Source organism: Colias croceus, chromosome 26 (genome assembly GCF_905220415.1).
Source record: "Colias croceus chromosome 26, ilColCroc2.1".
In the NCBI taxonomy this organism is placed as follows: domain Eukaryota; kingdom Metazoa; phylum Arthropoda; class Insecta; order Lepidoptera; family Pieridae; genus Colias; species Colias croceus.
The window spans coordinates 6,231,689-6,254,899 of NC_059562.1; the positions used below are offsets into that span (position 1 = coordinate 6,231,689).

At 35.8% G+C, this 23,211-nt stretch overlaps 1 protein-coding gene across 1 annotated transcript in view; it reads right to left on the reverse strand.

The window, feature by feature from the left end:
* LOC123703604 overlaps positions 1 to 23,211 on the reverse strand; it is a 47,233-nt gene that overhangs the window by 3,846 nt on the left and 20,176 nt on the right. Inside the window, exons 5-14 of the mRNA XM_045651690.1 lie at positions 19,581 to 19,673; positions 18,983 to 19,136; positions 15,523 to 15,628; positions 13,308 to 13,680; positions 12,880 to 13,010; positions 12,464 to 12,672; positions 4,328 to 4,447; positions 2,837 to 3,010; positions 1,399 to 1,599; positions 316 to 387 (exon numbers count right to left, since the gene is read on the reverse strand). Of these exons, the coding sequence (XP_045507646.1) occupies positions 316 to 387; positions 1,399 to 1,599; positions 2,837 to 3,010; positions 4,328 to 4,447; positions 12,464 to 12,672; positions 12,880 to 13,010; positions 13,308 to 13,680; positions 15,523 to 15,628; positions 18,983 to 19,136; positions 19,581 to 19,673 (1,633 nt within the window). The remainder of the gene's footprint in view (positions 1 to 315; positions 388 to 1,398; positions 1,600 to 2,836; positions 3,011 to 4,327; positions 4,448 to 12,463; positions 12,673 to 12,879; positions 13,011 to 13,307; positions 13,681 to 15,522; positions 15,629 to 18,982; positions 19,137 to 19,580; positions 19,674 to 23,211) is intronic.

Sequence of the window (23,211 nt, forward strand, 5' to 3'; positions counted from 1 at the left end):
GCGGAAGGGACAGAAGTGCCAAACGTGAACGTGTACGCAAACATCGAAACAGACACACACACACAAATGTATACATACGTGGTCGACGTCTCATCGGAGTACGGTCAAAAAATAAAAGCATCTCAATTATTGGATTAACACAATTTAATCATGAACTATTCAATAGATATAATATAAAACAGGTTATAGATTCTGGTGTCGCTCGTGTGTCGTGCTCGTGTGGCAGTGAGCTCTATGTCTCAGAGCGTAGAGTTCACTGTCGCAAGTCTGTTACACTCATTAAAACGTGATGGCTCTAGGCGGTGGTCGTCGTACCTGCCGGCTTCGCTGCGTCCTCGGCCACCGACCCACCCTTAAACTCTGCGCTAGGGCGCTTTACGCTCTCATCTGAAATATGGTGAGTGGTTGTATGCTCGATGATGGATCAACTCTACTGTCTACGTCCACACAAAATGTTTCTTCGCTTTTGTAATGTGTACCGATATATTTGAGTACATTGATGACCTCCAATCTCCATTAAATTTACAAGATAGAGTATAGTTTAATTATTTAAATATCGATAATAAAATTGACTTCTTCAGTGTCTTATTTAAAATAGTAAATAAAATAAGAAGTAGTCGTAAAGATCTTAGTTGAAATCAGAATAATAAATGAGAAAAAATATATATTTGGTCTGTCTGTTTTGGTGTTTCCAAGGGTGTTTCTATTCGTATGGCAACATTTTGTGTGGACATGAAAAACAAATAAAGTATGATAGTCAAACATAATCACAAAATGTAAATGAGAACTAAACGAATGAACAAATTTTAATGAGTGTTTTCATAAAACTTTTTCACAGTTTGTTTCTTTGTCAAAATGCACATGATATTATTGTGTATGGTGTCAGTGTTGCAAGCCTCTATGTCGTTACGTGGGGTCGCTATACACACGTCAAACTTATGCCGGTATGATGTTACCATGTACGTCTAACTCGACATGGATTGGGTATGACAGTGTGATGGCTTTCCGCAATAAAAATTGATCACCCAATCGATGAAAGCTAAAGACATAATTAACTATTTAATTGTCAATATCGAAATACAAAAAAGGGTGACGAATTTTTCGAACAACTCCTCAATTCGAGTGTTATCATTAGAGTAAGACTTAATTTAAATGCCGTCTATCTACTAAGAGTGTCTTTTTCAAGGAGTTCCATCCATTCAGTATTAATTTAGTGAAAGTGCTTTACATATTTAGTGTTTGTGCATCCTTCACCGTGAATAAGACGCTCTCGAAGCCACATACATTACAATCCCTGACCTACCATAGACTATAAATTACAAAATTTCGATTATCCAACAATAGAATGGGACTAACTCAGTTTGAACGTGACAGTCAGCTTGCTGAAAAGGGACTCACCGCTTTTGACGTTCTGCGTGACGGTGAACGTCTTGCCGGTGTCGAGTGGAACGGTCCAGTTGACGGGGTCGGGCGAGCGCATGTTCATCTGCTCGGGCGACTTGACGCGCGTGGGCTCGGGGGGGGACTTCACCACGGGCGAGTCGTCGAACAGTTGGTCCTTGGCTACGGACGCGCTGCGGTGGGAGGGGATCTCGTCGTCTGTAAGTTTGGTGGGGTGCTGTTAGCGGACTGTTTTGTTACTGCAGTTATTTGATATTTAGTAATCAATAAAATTTGACTTTTTCTTTTTAAATAGGTTTCATCTTCAATTGGAGGTGGCCTTCAGTTTAATGATAAAGTTCACTTGTTTCAGAAGGCGCTTCCTTTCCATAATAATTTATATATTTTTAATAAGAGGCATTGTAACAGACACTAAAGACAAATATTGCGTGTTTAATTTTATAAGTATAGGAAAAAATGGGACGTTACACAAGAAGTATATACACGAAATATGTTACAATTACAAATCCAAAACAACACAACATCGACATTCCCTAAAAATGTACAACTACTGAAAAAATCCTTTAATATCTCGTCATCATACTTTCCATAAAACAACACTAACACTACACATTTACTAAACATTTATTTTCAATCATGCAAGAGGCAGAAAGAGACAGAGTGAGTAGAAGGAAGAATTCAATTTAACGATCACAAAATCTAAGAGGCAAGTTACCCATTCATTAAACAATGACAAATTAACAAAAATGAAACACACTCAAAACCATATTTTCAGTAAATACATTTGTAGAGGACCTAGGGATGTGAACCATTACCATTTATCGACATCGATATTATTCGTGTAATTTACATCCAATTTTCCTGTGATATAGGTGCAAGTGTCACACAACTCCACGTTGAAGCCAATCAAGGCCGGTGCAGCCAATGCGAGTGACTATGTTGCGTAGACGCACTGACAAAATAATTTGCTAAGCCACACCACAAAAGCCAATTTCACTGCAATTTTGTTAATGCTAAGAAAGCATTCGCCACCACACCATTATATTAAAATTGAATTTGTGTTGTAGATATGTTGTGTTTTTATTTTATTTAGAAAGTACTTTATTTTAATTAAACTAAAAAGTAGTTGAGTGTCAGTTCTCAATTGCCTTCGGACCCCTAAATATCGATAAGAGTTGTCCCATTTGGCGTTTTACAAACCAACTTAATTTTTCACATAGCTAAAGCTTAGATAAGGCTCTTTTTTAACTCGTCGAACCCAGTAATTTATCGAGTTATAAAAGCGTTATTAACACATGGGTAAACTTTATAATTTCTGAGAAAGAAACCTTTTAATCGAAATTCAAGTGTGGTGGCGATAAAGCCAAATTAGTGTACCCTTCGCCAAAATACAACACAGAGCGTCGACGCAACTGCCACGGAAAACCTTACGCACCCAATTTTATGCCCACTTTTGAAGTACTGCGGCTGCGTTTGCCCCGCTCTATCGTCCCATTCACTTCAACTGGCCCATTTGCCCCTGGCCCAGTTTTGGGAGGCGCGGACGGTGACCTGCCCCCCCTTGACGATGACCTAACCCTATTACTACTGCCCCTACTTAACGGCAAACCTAAGAAGAAATAGCACACTAGAATGTCTACAGTAACGACTTTAGGCAGGGTTTCAGGCAACAGGCAGGATTTACTCGAATACATTAAAGTTAGTATAATATCTTTAGTCACGTTGGAGCATATTTTAGTAAGCTACAGGGTACAGCTAACACTTGTACTATATAATAGAATAAATTGTTCTTGGTGTCTGTGTCAATGAAATTAAGGATAGCCTTCCATTTATCCCGATTACGCGAGCATATTTAGCTGTAAAGTTACTTTAGTTTAAGTATTGTAAATATTTGAAAGATTGTATTTTTTTGGATCGTTAATTCTTTCGATCATACAAAACTACTGATTTCAGTATTATTATGAACATAACAGATATTCTATGATCTCTCTATGATATAGTTACTGTAGTAAATATTGTACTCGTAGTAAAAAAACATTCAACAATTTAAAAGACTGGCAAATACGTTGCATAATAAGCTATCGTACAGATCTCTTCCAGGCTTATGTCGTATTTTATAGGATTAATATAGTGACAATATTGAGGTTACTGAATAGTGAATACTGCTTACTCGCGCAATCGGAATGTGAAATAGATTTTTATCATGTATTTGTTTAATCTATTGTGAAATGTGCTCCAACGTGATCGTTCTCGGTCAATAAATTATAACATTTAAGAAAATGGAGCTATAAATTATTTCTAGTTTGGATTATAATAGATCTAATCTTATGAAGTATCTAGCTTATAAATTACGTAGCGGAGAATTATGAGAAATACTGATTTGATAATCTTATACATTTTGTAATAATTATTTCCTTAATAAACATAATGTTCTTTAAAAGTAATCTTTTATTTTCTGTACTATTTTATTTTATTTTGGCCATCTTGCGATAACGTTGTCACAGGCACTTTGTTCCACAACTATTAGTTTACAAGATGTGAATTAATTGTTAACACAAACAAACATAAAATACGGGTTTTATAAAAGCTTATCTTTATGTTATATGAATGACCATTGGACTATAGAAATATACTAAATAACACTTTTTAAACGAATATTACAATGTAATTCAGTCATTTATTATGAGTCTATTAAAACTTGATTTAAATCCATTTTCACACTAAACTACCATCTGTCAGAATTCATTTTAACATGTATAACCATTGTACTATATGTTCAATCTAAAAATACATAATTACCTACACCTACCTACTTATAATAGCTAGCCTACCTATAGTTGTAAACATAAAAAATGTATCAAATATTCTTATTGCTACAACCAACAAAAGAATACAACAAACAACATATCGACTTCACTCAACTCACCCGTGGGCTTAACGGGTCGCGCGTCGGCGTGTCCGTTGGGGGGGTGGCGCGCGGGCGCGGGCGCGGGGTCCGCCGAGCGCGGCCGGCGGCGCGGAGAGCGGAACGCGCCCTCTTTAGCGCCTTGTGTAAGTGTAAGTGTAAGTATAATAGTATAAGTTAATCTATACTAATATTATAAAGCTGAAGAGTTTGTTTGTTTGTTTGAAAGCACTAATCTCGGGAACTACTGGTCCGATTTGAAAAATTATTTCGGTGTTAGATAGCCCATTAACGAGGAAGGTTATAGGCTATATTTCATCACGCTACGGGCAACAGGAGTGGAGCAACGGGGGTGAAACCGCGCGGAGCAGCTAGTTATAAATAAATATATCTTTATTTAAGAATTCATACATGATTTTGTTACGTAAGTGTAAGTATAGCGACTTTTATACAGGAGCGACTTTTCAATCCTTCGTGAAAAAAAATTCATAAAATAAAGTATTACACAATAAAATGTCACCTGTAAAATAACAAAAGATGGGCAATAGAATACAATTGTGAAATTGTTTTTAAATACGGTATTTCATGAATAATATTTAAACAAGGTGTTTACGACCTACCGTCACTTTATTTTATATTTTTGTTCACGCGTATTGTAATATGCATTGTCAGTGTGTCATCTTAGCGTCTGAGTATTGAACACATCTAATATTAAAATTTGTGTTGTTATTAATATAAACCTGTGCTAAAGAAAGTAATGTGTTACTTAAATTGCTCATTGTTAACATTCAAGTTGAAGGAAATAAACCGAAAGTTTATATGTATGCAGTTTTATCATTTCACAATTTCAATGGGTGTTAACAAAGAAAACTATAGATGAAGCCAAAGCGATACATAAAAAGGGAGTTTTTATTCATGGTCCTTACGATTGCCGGATATAATATATAACGATACTGGAGAATACTGGCTTTGGAGTTACGACAATATCGAAGTAATAATTATTGGTGGATTACGACAAATAATACGTGACATCGAGTTGGGTGTTCTATCATCGGGTTTCGTGTCTTCACATCTGCACCTGGAGGTTATTTTGTGTATAAGTGCTGTGAGTGAGTAAATAAGTGGACAAACCGTGAGTACATTCGCAATATCGTAATAATTGGACTTTAATATTGTATTGGGACTTTAAGTGTAAATCGTATATAACACTTGCTAATTGCTATTACAAAATAAATTGATTTGTACTTTAAAGATGGATGTCATGTGAACTTGTTATATAGTTCAAGGTTACGTGTTTAGCTGAATCTAAAAAATAATTAGGTATCTTAGATCATTCAGTAAATAGTTAAATAATTATGTACTTAAATATTATAATCTGTGAATAAGTACCTAATTGTCACTTTATGAACATTGAATTTATAAATCTATTTCGGATTTTATATAGTAAATATATTTGATTTATTAGATTACATATTTCAAATAGGTATTTCACGTTGAGATTTTTATAAAGTTTTTTATATATTAATTTTGTTTATTGTCAAAGATGGAATCTTATATTAAAGTGCAAAACAATATATATGATCGAATTACAAAAGCTAGATCTAATTTTAAGAAATCGCCTAAAGAACGTTTAGCGAATGATGCGTACTTATTTATCGACAAGATTGGATGCGCTTGAGGAACTTTGGTCTCAGTTTTTGCAAACTCACACGCAAATTATTCAAGTTTCGGAAAGTGATAAATTGAACGCTACTACTTATGTCAAAGCTGATACATATGGCAATTGCGAAGAACAATATATCGATTATAAGTATGAGTTGCGGGAAGCTCGAGCTAATTTAACTGTTAAATCAACCTATGTACATCATGCGCCAGATGGCAGCACCACAGCTACAGATTCGAATCAACAAGGTTTTAAATTACCAAAGATTACTATCCCACATTTCTCCGGGAAATATGCAGAATGGACGAGCTTTCGAGACCTGTTTTTGTCACTGGTACATAGTAACCCTACATTGGATGACGTTCAACGCTTACATTATTTAAAATGTCAACTCACTGGAGAAGCGGAACAGTTCTTGCGACACATACCAATAACTGCAGAAAATTATAAGTTATGTTGGAAACAGCTTGAGGATCGGTACAGCAACAAAAAGTATCTTGCCAATTGTATCTTAAAGAAATTTATGAATCAAAAAACTGTAACAACTGAATCAGCTACAGCGTTACGCGAAATATTAGATACTACTAATGAATGTATGTTTGCACTTAAAAATTTGTCAATAGATGTAAGTACTTGGGACACTATTGTTATTTATATTGTAAGTTTAAAATTAGATTCCGAGTCCCGTAAGCAGTGGGAACTGCAAAGTAGTAAAAATTGTAATTTATTACCAACATATAAAGAATTTATAGAATTTTTAGAAATCCGTTCACGTTCATTAGAATTTATTGATCCTAAGGTAGCTAAACAAAATAGTCAACAATATAGAAGTAATGTTACTCCGAAAGCGTTTCATATTTCAAATTTAAAATGTATTTATTGTTCTGATGATCATCATTTGCGAAATTGTAAAAGTTTTTCAAGAGAAATGACTGACACTCGACGGAATTTTGTCCAATCACAAAATCTTTGTTTTAATTGTCTTGGTGCAGGTCACAATGTGTATTCGTGTCGCCAGTCTTCCAGGTGTCGTATTTGCAAGAAGAAACATCATTCTTTACTACATCCCAAAAATGTATCGCTTCCGTCGGAGCCTCCAATGCGTGAGGCAGAACCAGATGCTAAGGAAGCAACAGCATCTACATCAACACAGGTAAAAAATATTAATAATATCAGAGCCTGCTTTTCGCGTTTCAGTGGACAAGTTTTACTTGCCACCGCATTAGTTAATGCCAGGTCACACACAGGCTCATTGATCACGTTAAGATGTCTCATTGATCAAGGATCACAGGCTTCATTTTTGACTGAAGCCGCTGTTCAACTTCTTGGGCTAAGAAAGATTCCACACAAAAGCTCCATTATTGGTTTGGGTAGTGACCACTCAAGTTCTGTTGCCTCTAAAGCGAGGGTAGAAATTGAGATTGAATCACGCCATTGCAACTTTAAATTTTGCGTCCAAGCTTTTGTGCTCAATAAGCTCACCTCAGTACTTCCGGAAAGGAATGCTGTTGTTAATCTTAGTCCTGAAGTATCTAAATTAGTTTTAGCAGATCCTTTCTTTGCAACACCAAACAAAATTGACATGCTCCTTGGAGCAGATGTTTATGGTCAGATTTTGCTTGAAGGTCTGATCAAGAATTCACCCAGTGCATTAATCGCGCAAAATACACAGCTGGGTTGGATTCTATCGGGTCCAATTCAATCCAGATCGAGCTCCAGCACTATTTGGTGCAATCATATTCATCAAAATGATGAATACGAACTTATGAAGAAGTTTTGGGAGCTTGAATCGGATCAATTTGCCTCTGATAAATCACTTCTTACGGAGGAAGAAATTAAATGTGAGAATATATACTCATCAACTACTAGGAGAGATAGTTCAGGACGCTATATAGTACATTTACCATTTCGAACCGATGATCCAAATTGCAAATATGGTAATTCAAAGGCTATTGCAATAAAACAATTTAATCGGCTTGAGAATCGTTTATTAAAAAATCCTAAGCTTAAGGCTGAGTATGCTGCTGTCATAGAAGAATATAAAAATTTAGGTCACGTGGAAACTGTGCCATCACATGAAGAAGATTTGGCTGATGCTGTATACTTACCTCACCATGCAGTGATCCGAGAGGATAAGGATACTACTAAAGTCCGAGTTGTCTTCAACGCTTCTTGTCCAGGAACCAATGGCATCACATTGAATGACGAACTTATGGTAGGCCCATCACTACAACCTGACTTACGTCACATTATAATGCGTTGGCGTCAATATCCAATTTGTCTTGTCGCTGACATTATAAAAATGTACAGACAGGTGAAAATATCTGAATTACATACAAATTTTCAACGTTTTGTGTGGCGTGAAGATCCAGATCAAAGATTGCAGCATCTGCGCCTCTTACGAGTTACTTTTGGTACGGCTTCAGCACCTTATCTCGCTGTGAAATCATTACAGCAAGTTGCACACGACGATGGGGTGAAGTATCCGCTGGCTGCTGAAAGGGTACTTCGTGAATTTTACATGGACGATTTTATGTCGGGTTGCTTTTCTGTGGAAGAAGGTAAGCAAATTTATAAGGAAATAACACAACTTCTACAAGGAGGTGGATTTGTCTTGCAAAAATGGAGCAGTAATAGCGAAGAAATACTTAAAGAAATTAACGAAGATGTTGAAGATCAAGCAGAAAACCTGAAACTAAAAATAGATGAAATCATGAAAATTTTAGGACTTACCTGGAACAGAAGAACCGATGAATTTGAATACGTAGTAAAACTTCCACAACTCTCTCCTCCTGTAACAAAAAGAAAGGTTATTTCAGAAATTTCTCGATTATTTGATCCTGTTGGCTGGCTTGCGCCAGTAATAATTTCAGCCAAAGTTTTTATACAGAAATTATGGCTCTCGGGAATTGAGTGGGATGATGAACTTCCTCCACAATTACTGAAGGACTGGCTCAAGTATAGAAGTGAATTAGATACACTTACCAAATTTAGTATCCCACGCTGGATCAACGTCAATAAGGATGATAAAGTTCGCGAATTGCATGGCTTCTGCGATGCTTCAAATGTTGCATTTGCGGCAGTGGTGTACTTGCGAGTGGTTAACTCCAATGGGGAAGTTAATGTTGCATTAATTGCTTCTAAAACAAAGGTAGCCCCCATTAAACAAGTTTCGATTCCGAGATTGGAACTTTGTGGAGCTGTACTACTCACAAGACTGCTACTTGAAGTGTCTCAAGTCATGGGTATGGAGAAATCTTCTATTCATGCGTGGACTGACTCACAAATTGTGCTCGCTTGGCTTCAAGGACAACCTAGTCGTTGGAAAACCTTTGTCGCCAACCGAGTGTCGGAGATTATTACTTCGTTGGAACCGCAGCAATGGCAACACGTATCTACCAAGGATAATCCTGCAGATTGTGCATCGCGTGGCAGTACGCAATGGGATGTTCAACTCTGGAAGGAAGGGCCAAAGTGGCTGCAAGAAAAGGATATAAATTTTACAAGAGGTCAAATAGAAGATACAGATTTAGAAGAAAGAAAAATGAAAATTTGTTTAATTAATACTCACAGTGATGAAGCAGATCCTGAAGAAGAAATATACTCACGCTTTTCATCTTTGAGAAGACTGCTCCGCGTTACTGCACTCTGTAAAAGACTAATTAAAAGAATGAGAAAAATGGAAGTAGAGGATCAGAAGGATTGGATAACAAGTTTTGAAATAAGAGAAAGTTTAAAAATATGTGTTAAAAGATGCCAAGAAAAACATTTCGGTGAAGAGCTTGCAGATTTAAGAAATAAAAAAGAAATAAATAAAAAAAGTAAACTTACCTCACTCAATCCAATAGTTGACGAAGACGGTATCCTACGAGTAGGTGGCAGACTGCAGCAGGCAATCCTTAGTGATGAGAGAAAACATCCTATCATTCTTCCTCGTAAATCACAGTTTACAACTTTGGTTATTGCGGATGCTCATGAGAGAACATTTCACGGCGGTCCCCAATTGATGCAAAATTATTTGCAATCTAAATACTGGATAATAGGTGCGAAGGATTTAATACGGCTGTGTGTTCGAAAATGTGTTCGTTGTGTACGATATGCCGCTCGCATAAGACACCAGTTGATGGGACAACTACCGGTTGAAAGATCTACTGCTTGTCGACCTTTCTTAAGGAGTGGAGTAGATTATGCGGGACCTATTAATATAAGAACCTCTAAAGGCAGAGGTAATCGGTCATTCAAGGGATATATTTGCTTATTCATTTGTATGGCCACACGCGCTATCCATCTCGAAGCAGTAAGTGACCTTACGGCTCAGGGATTTCTAGCAGCGTTTAAGCGTTTTATAGCACGCCGTGGTCATTGCGCTGAAGTATGGAGCGATAATGGGACAAATTTTGTGGGTGCAGCACGAGAACTCAAATCTTTATATGCTCATGAGAGGTCCAGTATAATGAAGGAAATTGCAGATCAACTGGCTACAAATGGGACTGAATGGCATTTTATCCCTCCCCATTCCCCAAATTTTGGAGGACTATGGGAGGCAGGGGTAAAATCGACAAAACATCATTTAAGGCGCATTGTTGGGAATTCAACTTTGACATTTGAAGAAATGACAACATTACTTTGTCAAATAGAATCATGTCTGAATTCTCGGCCTATTTCTAAAATTACTGAGAATCCAGACAATCCAATCCCACTGACACCAGGGCACTTTTTGGTGGGAGAACCTCTGGTTTTACCCCCTGATGTCAATTACGAAACATCTAATATCACAAATCTCAGACGGTGGCAAATGACTCAAAAAATGACACAAGATTTTTGGCGTCGTTGGTCAAATGAATATTTGACTCAATTTTACCATCGTTATAAATGGAATAATATTTTTCCTGAGCCTAAAATTGGAGATTTAGTATTAGTAGTAGAGGATGATCTTCCACCTGGAAGATGGTTATATGGTATTATAGTTGAAAAACATCCCGGATTGGACGGAATTACGCGAGTTGTCAGTTTAAAATGTAAAAACAATGTAATTAAACGCCCTGAGCGCCGAGACAAATGTCAAAACGCCAAGGAATAGAATACGCTATCGATAGAAATTGACATAAGCGTACGATGTTTTGCCTAAGGATTCGGTCACCCTACCAACGACAATGACGACCACGAACAAAATTTTCAACCAGTCGCAATTAAATAAAATTGTGCAAAACATAATTAAAATGACATTTAAGAATTTCCTGGCGTATTGGTGTTTGGAAACATTTTTTTGAGATCAATGAATAAACAAACAGGTTTTTCATAGAAACGGTGGCTCCTAGAAAAAAATGTATTTAACATTTTTTATAGATAATTAGATGATCTACAATTTTGGTTCAGGTGATTGTATGATAAACTTATCGTCTCAGCGAAAATCGCAAAAAAACCCTATTTTTTTATTAATTGACCTCGAAATTTTTTATTTCCGAGTACTAGAATGACGAGAGATTTAAATATTGATTTTGAACAAATTTCGGCAAGATTGGAATTTTGGTCGTGGTCGTCTTCGTCGTTGGTAGTGTGACCGAACCATTACCAAAATGTCATGAGCTTATGTCAATAATTAGCGTTAGCAGTTTCTATTCCATGGCGTTACGTACGTTTGTCTAAAGGCCCTGTTTCTAAATTGTGTTTTTTGCCAGTTACCAACTAATGTTGATTTTTATTCTGTTGTCTGTCTTAAGCCTCATACTTTGTTCTTTATACAAACTAATACGAATATTAGTAATTTCTTACTAGTTATGTATGTGGTAATATTTTATTTTGTATTTTTGTTTTTGATGTTAAATGCGCTAAGATGTTCGTTATTATTTGCCTACGTTTTGTACGGTTAGTTGTATTTAGGATTAAGGAAAATTGTGAAAATTTGTCCTTGGTGGGCTGTATGTTTACGACCTACCGTCACTTTATTTTATATTTTTGTTCACGCGTATTGTAATATGCATTGTCAGTGTGTCATCTTAGCGTCTGAGTATTGAACACATCTAATATTAAAATTTGTGTTGTTATTAATATAAACCTGTGCTAAAGAAAGTAATGTGTTACTTAAATTGCTCATTGTGTATGGTGTCATCTTAACGTTTGTCGAAGGAATTAAACTCAAAGCGATACATAAAGGGAGTTTTTAATCACAAGGGTTGAAATATCGCCCCTTAGAGTAGTATAAAAGTATAAGTGAAATATAAAGTCAAAGTCAAACACAAAAACTGCTTAAGTCATAATTTTTTTTATGAATAATCATTTTTAAAAACCGGATTTGGATTGTTGCTTATAGATAGCTATAGAAATCGGCAAGCATCTCGATAGAAGCGCGTTACCTAGTATAAAATAATTTTTGTTAACATAATAAATTTTGCCTAAGTCAACACTGATTTGACAATTATTTTGGTCGAAAACACTGATGTTATAATGAACTGTAATCTCATAATATATTATATCCATATCAAAATTTTACATACCTTCTTGGGCAGCACCTTCATCGAAACTGTGGCCCTGGAGCTTCTTCCTCTGCTTCTGCGGCGAGGTCTTGTGAGGAGACCGCTCTAAAGCTTTGGTCTCCTGCAGCTTGGCGTGGATGGACTGGTGCGGTGCCGAGCGGAACGACCTGAACTTCTTCGGGGAATGGCTCTTCGACTCCTTCCCATCTTTTTCGTCACGAGGCAGCGCCCTGAAGATTCAAATGTACTTCTTATTATCATAGACACAATGTTTATCATAACTCAGTTTACTTAGGGTGCTCTGTTCAATCCAAGCCATCTATTCGCTTTAGCTATTGGCTGGGATGTTGTTCGGAAGGAGCATAATGCTCCAAAATCGTCAAACGTGATAAGCTTGGTCCTTCGAGCTGGTGCGTACAATCTAGTGCATCACTTACTTGTGATTGGTGGAAGCGAGCGACAGAGCCGACAGCGAGGACCGGCGCGACACTTGGTACCAGAGCTCGATTTGCTTATTGTAAAGCTGAGTGATGTGGTCCGGAGCCAGCTCGGTCCCCCAGCCGCGGTACTGTCGAACAATGGCATCGGTATGAAGCGGTGGCGCCAGACCGCGTCACAAATGGATACATTTGATCGGCGGTACAATTGTGAAGTGATTTATTGTGATTTAAGTTCTGCCTAATCTAATACTAACTTCATTGTGTTAATACTGTTGGGGTTCGACGTTTGTGGTGGACCGTTTTGTGACAAATTGTAACAAAAGGATTTGCTGAATAAGTTTAAACTTCCTGTCATATTCGATAGTAGAGACCTATCCTGTTCGAGTGTAGTGTGATGAAGAAGGGTAAGTGAAGTGAGCGCAGACCTTGTATTCGCCGGCGCGCTTGCGCAGGTCGAGCACCTCGCGGTACCACGAGTCGCCCTGCGCGAGGCCGAGCGGCTGCAGGCCGGCGGCGCGCAGCGTGCTGGCGCTGTCCTCGGCCGCGCCGCCCGCCCCGCTCGCCCCGCCCCCGCCTCCCCCCACCTCCCCCTCGCCCACCAACCTCTCGCTCGCCTCCTCATTCGACTTCCCTTTCCCCCTGCATTTCGTAAATGTCCCTTTAGACGCCTCGTACACGTATTGAGAGAACGGTCTAAATTTCTTTTTGTACTCGCTTTTGTAACGTTTCCTATTATCTTTGGAACGATCCTCCCCGTTGTATATGAGGGCCGATAGCGCGCTACGGAACGTCGATTTTCTGCAAAATTCGATTTCAAGTCAGACGCTTGGACGTTACGATGATATGCGGCAAACGAACGGCTGGCGCCGAGCCTGGTTAGTGATCATGCTCAAATAATTGTCAAGCGCGCAATGCGGTCGGGATGTTAGTCCTCGGAGTCTAGAAGGGCCGCCGTGTCGGAAGTGTTAGGTGATACAACGAAATACATTCTAACAAAAACTTTGGACGTTCACATTGACAAGGTGCAGGTCACATCGACAGTCTATAGCTGACATTCCGAACTAACTGATCTAATTCTACTCGGCCTCGAAACCGCCACCGTGAGAAGATTTAGATAAAAGCAAATATCAAAAACGAAATTTAGACTTGTTCTGCTGTACCCAGTAGATGACGGAACGAAAGATAGGGCAGAACAGTTACGGGGAAACTTTTACTGAAAACGGTGCGATCTGTGTGGCCGCGGGTATAACGAGCTGCTTCTGGTGTTAATTAAAAGCAGCCCGCGATTGATACGATAACTTTTTGTGTAGATATTCACAGAAAAAACTACAACAATAGCAAGCCAAATGTATTGTGTAGATTTTGTATTGCTTCTGAGAATTGCGCGACCTTGGCCCGAATGACTTGACTTGGCCTGTTCATGGAAAATATTTATACAAAACGGACTTAACATCCATTTTGATATGCATATTTATATTAAAAATAAAAATTGCATAATATTCTTTCGAGATTCAGTAAAAATTTCCTCCGCTATTAGTACACAAACTATACATAGATTTGAAAGCATAGCAGTGACGATATTTTTTCTGAAACCTGAAAAGTTAACGTTTTTTTAACTACGGATTATTTGGGTTAAATCGAAAGATAAATCATATATACAATACATATTTATACGCCCGGAAGTTTACGGAGTTTAGTAATAATTAATAATAGATATATACATATAAATATTTTGTGTTAGTGTACTCGGGTATGGTATGTGTTTATTAATTACTTTATTATATGAATGTGTAGCAAAGAAGCTGCTTTAGCCAAAGCAAAGCGCTTATAACCAGGGAAAGATGAGAAATATAGACTGTTCCTAGCTAGCGCGCAAGATCAACTTTTGTCTCCGCAACTATTTTGTCTCTCCCATCAACTCTATAGGAAGTTGCGTCGCTACGTGCGCGCACTTTCTTACTAGCCCATAGAGTTGATGGGAGAGACAAAATAGTTGCGGAGACAAAAGTTGCTCTTGCGCGCTAGCACTTAGAAATATTGACCAATATATTTGAATAGTTATTATATTTCTCGAGTTAGAATGTGATAAGGATAAAAGCATGCAATAAAAATAGATATTGGAAACAATCTATAAATTTTAATACGAAATAAAAGCATCAATGAATACGTGTTCAAGCTAAAGCATAACAAAATTAGAATATAAGTACTTTAAATGCATGAGATACAGTAGAATACATTATTTGTCCATATTTCAGAAAGTTAAAAAAATATTTTTATAAAGTACTTAAATTCGATAAAATACTTGTTATTGATCTTTACTTGGATAAACAGTTGAAATATTTGAAATCACGTCATCAATTCATGTGTTTCAATAAATACAACTAAATAAAAACGATGAAACAATTAGTTAGTTAAAGTTTTATGCGACTGCAAATGTTGTTTTGATACTAATCTTCTTTAGTTTTTGTAAATTAATATTTATTAACATTACATTACCAACCTTGTAAATTACCATTAGTATTTTTGAATTAATTAAAATGCACGTTAGCGTTGGAAACATTTTCTTTCAACTATTTCAACCATTTCAACTACAGTAAAGATCCAATTCATACAAAAGTTCTTCACTATGTTTGTACGTACCTCTGTACACCCGGTTTCTGTCCATTCCAGAGATAATCTTCTATATATCTCTTGTGGTCCTCTTCACCGTCCACATGGTTCATGAGAGGTTCAGCTTCTACAGAACCTGGAATGGAGTACTCTATCATCAATAATGTTTAATTTTGAAAGGAAAATAGTCAAGAATATGGAGATGAAAATTAGGAGTCGTAACAGCGAATATATCAAGTTTAAAGTGAGTTACAGAATGACAAACAGTTAGGTCATAATTTAGATACATGCATGGATTACAAAGATGTGACATAAGGTTAAGAAAAGATGAAGCATCTAAAAGAAGAATGATTTAACATAGAGATCATAATATAGTAGTAACACACTAACTATAGTAGTAATGTTTTAATTGTATATTATCAACAATATTACAATCCATACGTCTTAATATGATAAATGCGAAAGTAACTCTGTCTGTCTGTCTGTTACTCAATCACGCCTTAACTACTGAACCAATTTGCATGCAATTTGGTATCAAGATATTTTGATACCCGAGAAAGGATATATAGGCTACTTTTTACCCCGGGGAATAGGATAGGTTTTATCCCGGGACATAGGATAGGGTTTATCCAGGGAACAGGAACTATGCGGGTATTTCTTTGACTGCGCGGACGAAGCCGCGGGTGGAAAGCTAGTTCTATATATTTCACCAAATTGCTAATCGTAACGGAAGGTTCTATTAATACGATTCTACGTAAATATTTCTGAATTTCATTCTCTTTCCTATTCATCTTTATCTTACCTTACATATTGATTTATTATTTACACTAGCTTCCGCCCGCGACTCTGTCTGCGCGGAAAAATTAAGATTTATTTTTTTCTACGTATTTTTCCGGGATAAAAAGTGTCCTATTTTATGCCCAGGATAATAAGGTATAATTATACCAAGTTTCATCGAAATCGAACCGTTACTTTTCACGTGATGCCTGAACATACAGACAGACAGACAAAAATTTTTTTAATCACATATTTGAGTTTGGTATCGATCCAGTAACACCCCCTGCTATTTATTTTTTCAATATTTTCAATGTACAGAATTGACCCTTCTACAGATTTATTATATATGTATAGATTAAAGTATAAATAAGCATCCGACAGTTGTTGAAATGGATCACATTTCACGTCAACGCAACAAGTTCCAACTAATTTGAATACCAAGTTTGAGTGACTGTTTCATTAACAATGCAAATTGTTCACTTGAGTTGGGAGTGAGCAATGAGTTTAGCAAATTGGAGCATTTTGAGTTTGTTTGTTGGAGTTTTTAAAATGTTTAAGCATTTCTAAAAGGTACTCGAATATCTTATGGTAGTGAAGTGAGATTGATTGAAAGAAGTGATTTTTAATTTTATCGTTTAGTATTCACGAACTTTTTTTTTGCTTGCTTGAAGTTCTTCAGCAAAATGTTTTACCACTTGTAAAATGATTCTTGATATTTTTAAGGTAGTGAAGTGAGATTGATTGAGAGCAGTGATAATTTTTTCGACTAGAAGTTCTGCAGAATTTGCTGAAAACTTACATGCAAATGTCATTAAATAGTATATCCAAGATACATAAATTGTGCCACATCATCTTCCTTGTCTTGCACACCAATCTACTTCTTACAAAATCATCGATCAATTTGTATTATTTTCTGATTTGTCGACATAATATCGTTAAAATTCGTTAAAATAGTTTCTGCAGAATTTCGAGATTCTTGTCTCGATTGCTTGAAATTCTTCAGCTAAATGTTTTAGCACTTGTAAAAGGATACTTGCAGATTATATTTTTATGTAAAGTGAGATTCATTGAGAAAAGCAATTCTTCAAAGACTTAGAGTTGCTTTTCTTGTCCTCGTTTGAAAAAGGATTGAGACAATAGATGCTTTCTATAGTTAGAATTTTAACGATCTGTTGACAAATCAAAAAATAATACCAATAGATCGATGATTTTGTGAGAAGTAGATTGGTGTGCAAGACAAGGAAGATGATGTGGCACAATTTATCTATATTGGATATACTATGTAAATTTTCAGAAAATCTATCTTTATAAATTAGTTTTTTTTAAGATACAAAAAAATTCAGCTTTACGTAGGTAGTTTTAAAATCTAGAAACTCTTTGCGACATTGTTTCACCTTGAAGCAAAGGTGTATTAAATATTTTATTTGACACTAGCTTCCGCCCGCGACTCCGTCCGCGCGGATGTCGGTCTTCGCGTGGATGGTTTATTTATCCATTTTGAGTACCTCTGACAATAACATCTTATAAATATATATTGGACCCAATTCCCAAATACGGCTAGGCCTATAATAATACGCAACGTGTGTTCGCGGTTCTACGGAACAACATCTATGGATAAAACTGAAAAATTAAGATTATTTTTTTTCTACGTATTTTTCCAGGATAAAAAGTATCCTATTTTACGCCCAGGATAATAAGGTATAATTATACCAAGTTTCATCGAAATCGAACCGCTAGTTTTCACGTGATGCCTTCACATACAGACAGACAGACAGACAGACAGACAAAAATTTTTTTAATCACATATTTGGGTTTGGTATCGATCCAGTAACACCCCCTGCTATTTATTTTTTCAATATTTTCAATGTACAGAATTGACCCTTCTACAGATTTATTATATGTATAGATTTAACCCTCGAGAAATGTGCAAAATACTAAATGAAATTCATAGCGTAAAATTTCAACTGAAATCATGAAAAGCAAAGGAATGTCACAAACGAACGCTAAGAGCTCTCCGGTCGCCATTTGCAAAATGTTTTATGTATTCGTAAGTTTCAAAATGGCGGATTAGTTTTTCAAAGACGCGTGTAATCTCCTTGAGTGAATGTTAATAAGTATGTAGGTTAAAGTTGAAATAAAATCAACCTTTTTATTTCTTTCACGCGGTCACTTTAGAATTATGTGCTTTCATGCTTGTACATATGATTTTTTTCTAACATATACATTTTTATTCTGTGTCCAAGAGAAGTCGAGAATAAAGTTAAGTTTTTATACCCAAATACCCTATAGCCAATATTTAATATCTGTTAAGGTAACGTAACAATGTCTTCTTCTGAATTAATTCCTGAAAATTATAATTCCCAGCATTCCTTGAAATATTCACTACTAGTGGTCCGCCCCGGCTTCGCCCGTGGTACATATTTCGCAATAAAAGGTAGCCTATGTCCTTTCTCGGGTATCAAAATATCTCCATACCAAATTTCATGCAAATTGGTTCAGTAGTTTAGTCGTGATTGAGTAACAGACAGACAGACAGACAGAGTTACTTTCGCATTTATAATATTAGTATGGATTTAACCATCGCAAAAAGTTTTAACCATCAAGATTTCTTTGTCCATTCCACCTCAAACCTATACCTTCGTACGTACCTTCTGGAGATACTCTGGGAAAAACATAATTTTCAATATTTTTGGTCCATTCCTGAAACCTTTACCTTCAGCAGCCGCAGCCTTCTTCAGCGCGCCCATGGAGATGCTCTTTCTGGGCGCGTCCGTGGTGTCCTTCGGCCATGCGAACTGGTTGCGGTACTCTGTGCTCACCGGGTCGGGCTCCTTCGCTGCTAGGACTTCGCCTAGGGCTGTGGTCGCCTGGGAGGAAGATATTGTTTTTAATGAATTTTAAGGTTTATATCATTAGAAATTCTCGAATTCATTTCCAATGCATTTATGTATCACGAGGCTACTGTGTGGAATTTATTACAAATATAAATACGCAATTTTCCCATAGGAATGAGATGTTTTGCCGCAGCAAAAAAATATCATAACATAAATCGCTCCGTTGTGACGCGACAGAAAGACAAACAACATCACTAAATTTTACAGAATCTAAGTAAACGATATTGAATATTTTTTTTAAACTGACTTCTAGTACAGACGTTGAAAAAAATATCACGTTCTTTTAACGAAATATAGGTACTATTTAGTTTATGGCTTTCTTTTAAATTTTAGATTCTTTTGTAACAAAATTCAGCAAATAAAGACAATTTGATTTGATTTGAATGAATTTAAATGTTATTCATAGAGATAGCTTACCTTCGGTTCAACAGTGTCAGTCCATCGTGGCTGGCGAGGACCTTCAGACTTGCTGCGCCGTCCAGCGCGGTCTGTCTCATTTCTTTGAGCGCTCTGCAAATATAATATATTTAAAAACACCACTATACAATTCAAAAAGAGCTTTAATATTACAAAGTCTTATACTGGAACAAAACTAAGAATCATCTTAATTCTTCCAATGCTTTTTGAGTCAGTCGTTTTAGCGATTTATGAGTTAAAACAATTATTTTTTTAACAGAAGGAATTAATCAAATAGCTTATAAAATTAATTTTAATTTACTTTTTAAATAAAAGTAGCACTACATATTCATTTCATTCTACGTTCATTAATAGTTCAGACAGCTTCGATCCTCTAGATAAATGATATTAATGCTACTCGTAAGTCCAGGATCAATCAATCAGGTCTCAAGCTACAGCAAGATATACTGAATTCATTAGTTTGGCTGTCAACAGGAACTTCTAAGACTTCTTTGATAATGACTATTTATGAGCTAGAGGAAAATATACAGAACCTATATACATAATATAATTTATCTATATGATATATCTCCAGGAAATTTAGATCTAAAACCTTCTTACTGTCAAGTTACAGTTACAATAGATACGGTAATTTTTATTTTTATAGTATTATAAAAAGAAATTGACAATTCCATACTAATATTATAAATGCGAAAGTAACTCTGTCTGTCTGTCTGTTACTCAATCACGCCTTAACTACTGAACCAATTTGCATGGAATTTGGTATAGAGATATGTTGATACCCGAGAAAGGACATAGGATAGGTTTTATCCCCGAAAACCCACGGGAACGGGAACTATGCTGGTTTTGCTTTGACTGCGCGGGCGATGCCGCGGGTGGAAAGCTAGTATTGATATATTTTCGGCATTACTTAGTTAAAAATATTGATCATAAAGTCTTGATGTGGAAAAATGAAATATGTCTCAAGTAATCCAAAGGACTCTTTATTACAATGCTGTTTTTAATATTAAAGGTTTTTACTATACTCATAAAGCGCTCTCTTATTAGAAACAATTAAAGCTATCGAGATAATTAATGAAATCTCTTTAGACCCTGTAGTTCAAATAAAAAAGGAACCTTTGTAGTTTGATCCGTCCTTCCGTTCATTAAAAAGTATTTTACTTTACAAGAATACTAATTACATATCTACTTTTAAAACATATTTTATTCAAAATATTTCCCTAAAAATAAGTATTGAATTAATGGCTTGTACATTTAACAGAATAATAAAATTTATTATACTATTCCCTAGAGGCTGAGGCATCCTATTTCCATGTATTCCAGAAATAAAGGATGAAAATGTTGAAAAGAAAAAGTAATGGATTGGTAGTTTCTTGGAATAAAGGTTTTTCAAAGCTCTTAGGAGTTAGGTCTATGAAATTTTCCAATAAAAAGCCTTAGGATTGAAAACAGGAAAAACGTTGTAGTCTCACTTCACTAACATGTTAATACATAATATACCTACATAATAAAAAATAAAAATCAATCGCCAAATGTGTTGCTAAGCGCAATACTCGAGAGTCGAGAACAGCTCGACCTATTCGGCTTATTTTTAACGTTTTTGTTAATACACAAGTAAGGTAAGTACTTGAAAAGAAAACACGAAAAAAGGGTAATAGGGCAAAACGTCTGCTGGGACAAGTAGTAATCTATACTAATATTATAAAGCTGAAGAGTTTGTTTGTTTGAACGCGCTAATCTCGGGAACGACTGGTCCGATTTGAAAAATTATTTCAGTGTTAGATAGCCCATTTATCGAGGAAGGCTATAGGCTATATATCATCACGCTAAAACCACCAGGAGTGGAGCACTGCGGGTAAAACCGCAAGGCGCAGCTAGTTCTATATAATTAGTAATCCAGTAGAAATTAAAAGAAAGCTATTAAAGTTAGAAATTCAGGTCACTCTAGGTAATGAGAATAAACTGATCTATAAAGTACGAACTTAATACTATCATTAAAACGTACGAGTCGTTTGCTGACACAGAATTTTGTACATAAAAGTCTGTTTACTTGAGAGTCTTTGTTAGCGCTATGTGAAAGAAGAAGAGTATTACATTTTAACTCGAAAATGAAACCATGCCATATTAAAAGATTATTAAACATAAAAAATATTTTATGATATTCGAAGGAGAACTTTGTAACACGCTCTTTTTTCTTCTTCCATTAAAAAAAAATGTAAATCAGCTATATAATAATCTCCTGATAATACTTTAGAATTAAAGCTTTTCTTTAAAACTCTGTATGAACACTGATGTTGATTCTAAATTACAAGTGATAACTGCGTTAAAAACAACCGACTTCAAACTTGCACTCGCAAAATTTACAAATACCTACAGACAAAAATGCTCATAAAATAAAAACTACTGGGCCTATCCGAATAAAATTTTTATGGGACCAATTCGACACCATCCCGCATCGAACAAAAAAAGAATCACGTAAATCGGTTCAGAAACCTCGGAGTAATAGGTGTACATACATAAAAAAAAAAAAAAAATACCGGCCGAATTGATAACCTCCTCCTTTTTTTTGAAGTCGGTTAAAAATAAGTAGAAACTAGAAGCTGAGATTTCACCGAAATATCTAGGTCCAAGTAACTATTCGAATCTTCTGGAAGATCCTTTTTCTTGATTATTATTTATTTCAAGATAAAAGGTGAAAACAATAACACTGCGAAAATTGTACTTTATTTTCCCAATCTTTGAAGGTTACACAAATAAGGTTTTATTTATGTAGGCTGAACAAATCGTCCGGGATTCTAAGAAACGGATGGATTCTCTTTCGGCACGCTTACCCTAATATAAAATATATTCATACATTTATAGTTTACGAATAAAATTGATTTTATTAATTCAACTACTTAGATTTATTTCAGAAGTTTGTATTGGCTAAATAATTTAATGATTTTGCATTAACAACCACGGAAAGCAGTTTCTGCTAGAAATTAATGCTAGCTGTAATTAGCTGTTCACTTAAAATCATGTCAATATAAATAATTTTGACTATTTATTCTATAATTATCTGTGATTATTTCTACCTTTATCCACAGAATACGTCTTAATAGTAGCAAATGCTTTAACAGTAATTGTGACTTAAATTTTTAAATGCCCTTGTACTTTGACTTTCACAAAGTAATTGTCACTGCCGAAATAATATTGAAAATTTTCTTCTTGGAGGTTATAAAATGCAATTAGTTAGTCGACCATGAAATGGATTGCGTACTTGGTGTAAATTTGTTTATTTTTAATGTTTCAATGTTGCTTATTTTGAGCTGGCGAACAGTTGCAAAAATGTTGAGAGAAAAAAAACCCTAACTTTTATGTACGATCCCTGATTTTCACAGAATATTGTGAACGCCAAATGGAAACGTCCCTCATAAATCTTGTCTATTATATTATACACAAGATTTAGGAGGGAGGGATATTATTATTATGCCAGAAAGAATTTCCTATATACCATACCAGTTTACTCTGAATAAAATTTCTCTGACTCCAGATCTGAATCCTTCAGACAGAGTACAAAAGTACAAAGACGGTTATTTTTCAACAGTACAATATTTTAAAACATAAATGGTGCTTTATAAGTTCTGCTCTT